This window comes from Cyprinodon variegatus, unplaced genomic scaffold, assembly GCF_000732505.1.
Source record: "Cyprinodon variegatus isolate N-32 unplaced genomic scaffold, C_variegatus-1.0 Scaffold282, whole genome shotgun sequence".
NCBI lineage: Eukaryota > Metazoa > Chordata > Actinopteri > Cyprinodontiformes > Cyprinodontidae > Cyprinodon > Cyprinodon variegatus.
The window spans coordinates 151467-158182 of NW_015150735.1; the positions used below are offsets into that span (position 1 = coordinate 151467).

The 6716-nt window shown below is 36.4% G+C and overlaps 1 protein-coding gene across 1 annotated transcript in view; it reads left to right on the forward strand.

Moving 5' to 3' along the window:
• Positions 1 to 6716, forward strand: part of nek5 (NIMA related kinase 5) — a 23574-nt gene that overhangs the window by 617 nt on the left and 16241 nt on the right. Inside the window, exons 2-7 of the mRNA XM_015383326.1 lie at positions 49 to 187; positions 819 to 915; positions 2131 to 2228; positions 2385 to 2468; positions 5378 to 5448; positions 6162 to 6248. Of these exons, the coding sequence (XP_015238812.1) occupies positions 65 to 187; positions 819 to 915; positions 2131 to 2228; positions 2385 to 2468; positions 5378 to 5448; positions 6162 to 6248 (560 nt within the window). The 5' untranslated portion in view covers positions 49 to 64. The remainder of the gene's footprint in view (positions 1 to 48; positions 188 to 818; positions 916 to 2130; positions 2229 to 2384; positions 2469 to 5377; positions 5449 to 6161; positions 6249 to 6716) is intronic.

Here is a 6716-nt window from a genome sequence, read left to right on the forward strand (position 1 = left end):
TTTGGTGCCACTGCTTACTAACACCTCCCTGATATTTCTGTGTCACAGCATTTTTCCAGTTGTTATGAATGACTATGAGGTGATTCGGCAGATCGGAGAAGGTGCCTTTGGTAAAGCCTTACTCGTTAGAGACAGGAGGGTGGATGGAGAGAAGCTCTGTGTGGTGAAACAGATCAGCCTGAAGAAGGTAGAGCAACAGCAGCACACTGTCTGCAGGCTGCAGACCAAATCACCACCTGTGCTCATCTATCAAGGAATTAGGAAGCATGATCTTCTTTGGATTTTAAACAGATCCTAGTACTGAGAGATTTTGTAGCACACTTCTAAAAAACAAAACAAAGATCCTATTATTTATGGAGTTGTGATTTAACAAAATTTGCCTCTCATTGGCTTTTAATTGTCACACTTCATATTAGTTAAAATTATTCCTCATCTTTAAATGAGGAAGTAATAACACCTAAACTATGGTAAACATTATTTTTCTTCCCTACTTAGATATTTAATCCTCACAAACAGTTATCTATTTTTTTTTCTAAAATATAACCTGTGTTATATCATCATCATCCATTAGCTTCAGAGAGGTCCTTTCCCTGGAGCCAGGTGGTTTTTACCCTGAGCCAGAAGGTGTTTCCAACTAAAACCTGTTTTGTGTGTTAAAAGAAAAACTCTGTGTTTACTTTTGTCCTCTCTTAACCTTTAAAATGATTTTTATGAATATGAAAAAAGGTCAACATTTTTTAAATACAAAGTTGCTTTAAACATCACTTTGAGTTCTGTTAAGACTTTCTCATTGACAATGTAGTGTGTTCACTGTTTAGATGTCCTCGAAAGAGAAAGAAGCCTCTAAGAAAGAAGTTATTTTGCTGTCGCAGATGAATCATCCCAACATCGTTTCTTTCATCACTACATTTCAAGGTGAGAATAGATCCTTTTCAGAGCTTTCTATGTATCCATTAATGAGTGTAATTACAAATAAAACATAAAAAACTCATATCACTGGTAGATTAAGTTTTAAAAAAATTGCAAAACTTTTCCGAATTGCTTTTACTGACAGAATGGATCTAGCATTCTGGGATTAAACTAGTCAGTCTTGACCTGACTAACCTGTGGAGGAAACTAAAGGTTAGGATGATGGCATTAAAATAATAACAGATACATTAAAACAGGAAGTCAGGAAATTAGGTGGGAGAGAAACAAATTATAATTAAGAAATAGTAGAAATATTTAGAAAAAAAAGGCTACGCAAGTACTGAGTATCTAATCTACTTGCTCTTTAGCATCTTAAAATCTCCTTTAATATTTTCAAATGTCAAATTATCAAACAGGTTCAGCGGGTAAAATAAGTATTGAAGGCACCACCATTTTTCGCTGAAAATATATTTCTAAAGGTGCTATTGATATGACATATTTACCAGATGTCGGTAACAATCCATTCAATCCACCGATACAAAAAATCAAAGCATAGATTGCCAGAAATAAAGTTCTGTGTAATAAAGTGAAATGGCAAAGGGAAAAATATTGAACACACTTAATGAAATTTATTTGGTACTTTGTACAAAAGCCTTTGTTGACAATGACAGCTTTAAGACGCCTCCTGTATGGAGAATCAGTCGCATATGTTGCTCAGGTGTGATTTTGGCCCATTTTCCACAAACAGTCTTCAAATCTTGAAGGTTTCGTGTGCCTCTATTATGAACTATTATGATATTTAGTTCATTTCAGAGATTTTCTGTTAGATTTAAGTCAGGTGATTGACTGGGCCATTCTAGGAGCTTTATTTTCTTTCTCTCTTTGCTTGACTGTGTGTTTGGGGTCATTGTATTTCTGGGTTATTTTTTTTATGTAAACAAGTCTGTTCTTCAATAAGTAAAATTAATCATGATGGGTAAAGTCAGAGTAGTGATACTTTTTCGCAGTTTTTTTGTAGTTTAGTAAAAGTGCAGTACAATGATACATAAAAGTAGTTTTTTAGTTAGTGAAATAAATTTAACTAGATACTATCCACTCTGGTCAGGAATAATTAGAATTTCCTCTAAGAAACAAACTTCTGGGTTAAACTGATAGAATTCACATGTAAAGACCTATAGATCTTTTTAGGCTTATCTGTGGGTGTGAATGATTTCCCTGCAGAGAAGGGTGGTCTGTACATAGTGATGGAGTACTGCGATGGAGGAGATCTGCTGAAGAGGATCAACATGCAGAGAGGAATACCCTTCTCTGAGGAGCAGGTACTCAAAACATAACACATCATAATCAGAACCTCACCTGTTTTGGACGAATTCTCGAACTTAATGTGAGTCACTAAAGAAACAGGAAGAAAAAAAACGTTTTTTGTTAAATTGAGAAATATGTCCCAGACTGAGATTAATGTTTGTGTTTCTCAGATAGTGGACTGGTTCATTCAGATCTGCCTGGGCCTCAAACACATCCACGACAGGAAGGTCCTTCACAGAGACATCAAATCTCAGGTATTTAACTGTCGCTAACTCAAACACAAGGAATGAAAATATCATAAAAATCAACCCATTCATTCACTGAAAATGTTCAAAGTTGAACTCAAATAAAAGATAAACTACAAAAATAAAACATATAGATCTCTAAACGATAAACTCCCATGAACTTACGAGGATAACCCTGTTTTCTCTCTTCTTTTGAACGACATTACTTAGATTAAATGTTTTTATATTTTTTTATAGTGTTGTTGATATTATTCAACTAAGCATTTGACTTACATATAATGGGACATTCCTTTATTGTTAAAACAAGTCTGAAATCTGTTTGGGTCGCAACTCATTCGTAAATGCAGACAGGATCTAGAAAAACATTAAAGATAAGATAATGCTGATGCTGGTGGATGATGATCTGTTTAGTTTCAGGCCCGACTGATTTAAAAATAAGATTTGTTAGTTAAACTTTATAAAACTGTGAAATGTTTTATCTATGAACTGCTTAACAGTTGATGTTTTTATTTTTATTTTAATGGTTGTCGTGGTTGGAGGGGATGTTATTCTAACCATTTTACTCTGGTAGGAAGCTTTATAAAGTTTTTTTTTTGGCTGCGTGTCTTAAAGTTTAGATCTTTATTCAATGGACAGACTTTTATCATGTGGCGTTACAGTGTTGAAAAACACTCATGAGGCATGAGAACAAAATAAGAACTTCTCTGTCAGCTCTGAAGGCCCTCGGGTATAGAAGGGAATAATTAATCCTTTGTTTTCTCTTTATAAAGTTCAGTTCAAAGGTTTTTTTGTTTTTTTTTTAAGAAATAGTATTGTGTATTGATTTTATGCACAACAATTATCAGTTTAAAGCTTGAATAAAACAGCCAAACTTCCAGCCATCCGTACGGAGCATTAGCTTTAGCAGTAGATAATAAGGTCTTATTGCCTTTAAAAATCCATATCCTTTTTTGCAGTATAGAGGTACGCCAGTATAAAAAATGTATTAGATCCTTTTTAGATTATTTTTTTTATTAGAGTGTCTATTTGAGTCAAATGAAGATGTAACAGCCCCAAAATGTGCATTTGCCTGACATTTATCTAAATGTTTGGTAGTTAAATGAGCCTTAGTGGCGACGGTTTCCTTCGTTCCCTTTCCTGACTTATGGCCTGTTGGTATGAATCAAGTTTTTCCTGAGTTGCTCTGACAAGATGAAATTAAATCCTTTCTGGAGTCTTCTAGAGGTTAGAGCGAAAGGAAAAAGTTTGATTGCTTAATGTTTTCTGTAGTACAGGGACAGGATGCAAACCAACAGAAGATATTGGTATCCATGCTCTGAATAACCCCTCTTCTTGCTCAAGGGCTTTCAAATATAACATTTCTGTCGGTCCAAAGCTTAAAAGTCTTATTATAATTTTTAAAAAGTATGTATAATTAAGTATAAAGTAATTTATTAACAGATTGAAATCATGCATAATTAATTATCTTGATGAGACATGAAATCTGGCCTTTTTATTTATTTTTTGTAAATATCTTAACCCTGTTTCCCTAACCAAAATGATCAGTCTAGGTGATTGAAGCTGGCCTCTGTGTTTTAGCTTGTGGATAATAAACCACTAAAACACATCAGAGAATCTCAGAGAGAGAAAGAAATAGGTTGAAAAGCCTTCATGTGAATGCAGCCAAAACAACACGTCTGTTTTGCTCCACAAGTGAAAGTGAAGCGGCAGGAGGGAGTAAATGCAGGTGGAGTCAGATTAAGAGGAGGGGAGACATGACCCAGCAAGGACAGACTGAGGACGAGGTTAGAGTAACTGCTAAAAGAAGTCAGCCGCTATTCACAGAGATAACTGTGAAGTTATACACAGAAGTCACAGAAAATATTAGCAGTAGAAGAACTAATAAATGAGGGCATGAGGAAATAGTTATTCCCTTCAAAAGGTCACAATTTCACTGTATTATGTAAGGGAGGGTGTTGGGTACTAACTTAACTGTGCAGTTTATTTCTATAAAACATGCCATCTTGTGGAGGCCTATAATATAAAGTGGTTAATCCTCATGTTGTGGGTTGAAGCCCCACCCCCATGGACTGCTACTCTGGGTCCCTGAGCAAGAACCTTGACCCCACACTGCTCCCTGGGCGCTGCACAATGGCAGCCCACTGCTCCTCAATTTTTAATTGGTCAGAAGAATTCTTAACCCTAACATTTTTGCAAAATTGATTTATAACCACAAGTTTAGTCTATTTTATGCAGAGATCAACATAAAGTAACCTAGAAGTATGGTTTTCGATTTGTTTTCTTTACAAAATAAAAAAATAAATAAATCTTGTGCATCCAGTTTCGTTATACTTTCCCTTTTACTCTGAACACACCTTTCCCTTGTTGAAGCATGGTAGTGGCAGTATCATTTTTTGGGAATACTGGGCAGAGTTAACAGGAAAATTATCTTATATTGAAAAATACTTGAGAAGTATTATCATAACTGGAAAAATACTTCCTGATTAGGTTACATCGTACTGTGTTTTTTCAAACATTAAAATGTGGGTTCTCTAGATTACTTTGGTTTAATTGCTAAAATCAACCTTACAGTGTAAAAAAATAAATAAATAAAAGAAGACCCTTCAAATTTTGGTGTCTAGGAACACTTTGAGCATCCTTTCTCTGGGGTTAATCTAATTAATTAACAGGCATTATGATCACAGCTCTGTTATTGTCCAGCTGCACTGTTCTAAGATCAGATTTGCTCTGGACAAAGCCCCCACTCTGTGGGAGCTCACCAACAATGACAACAGACTGCATTTCTGTTCACAGCCATCACTGACTTTCATCAGTCGTATTAGTTTTCAGACACACTCACATCCCCTTAACCTTCCCCCAACACACTAATATACATACCACACAAATGTGCCTTTATTCCTGCTCTCACTTTTGCCCAGAATATCTTCCTAACCGACGGAGGGATGAAAGTAAAGCTGGGGGACTTTGGAATCGCAAGAATGTTGAATAAGTAAGTTAGCGTGATCCTCGCTCACATAGACACACACGGCGCAGCTGCCTGTCAGTGAGTCTGCTGTAGCTTCATGGAAGAGCTCCAAACATCTTATTATCATTCCTCAAAGTGACAAAGAGGACATGTAAACACAAGAGTGTAGAAATGGTAGCCAGCTGGTAGCGTCTGGTTGCAGAAATTGGTTTGATAGCATGATAGAGTGCAATGCTTCCCTGTCTCCTTGTCTTTATTTTTCCACTTTACTTACATTAAGAAGAAAAATGTGAAAGACAGACAGAGAATGGCAGATTCATTCATACATTTAGAGAGAAGTGGACAATTTTTTAGATCTATAGATATATGAAATCAAAGGAAGACAGGATAGGAAGCTTTTTTTGTAAATTAGATTAATTTACCAGTCAAAATATTTACTGTGGGCATGCTCTGGAGGCGCAGTGGTTAGCGCACACAACCCATGTACAGAGGCCTTAGTCCTCGAAGCAGCTGAATCAGGCATGTGGTCCTTTGCCGCATGTCTCTCCCTTTCCTGTCAGCTTACTGTCCAAAAAAACGAGTAACTAGTGCCGTAAAAAAAAAAAAAAGAGAAATGTTTACCACAGTATATTCTATAAGTTTCAAACTCATATTTCCATAAAAAAAAGCATCTAATTAATCGTCATATTTTGGCTCAACGGAGGGTTCAGTGATTGATTTTATTTCTTACTGTGCAGCACGCTGGAGATGGCTAGGACCTGCGTTGGGACACCATACTACCTCTCACCGGAGATCTGTGAGAGTCGGCCCTACAATAACAAAACGTATGTACATCTTGACAACCTGAATTCACCCAAAATCATCTGTACAGAGGAATTTTTCCTCATATTTATTCCAGTTATTTAGTTGCTTACATTGTTTTTGGTATGAAATTTTTGTACAATACTGCATTTCAAACATCAATGCTAAAAGATGATATAGGATTCTGGCCACCTCTTAAACCAGTGGTTCCCAAAGTGTGGGGCGCGCCCCCTAGGGGGGGCGCAATGCCATTGCAGGGGGGGCGCGGGAAGCGGTATGGATGAATGAAGAAAAAAAAAAAAAAAAAAAAAACAGCGCTTGCTTGACTGAGCATAATGGACAGTTGTGACACTGCAACCCAGATTTGAGAAGATCTACAGCAAAAAGCAGGCTCACTCCAGCCACTGAAAAGATGTGAGGATTAAAGTACAAAGAAAAAACTCAGGGTGTAGTTTGTTTTGTTGCAACCTGAAGTGTGAAATAAACTTCAG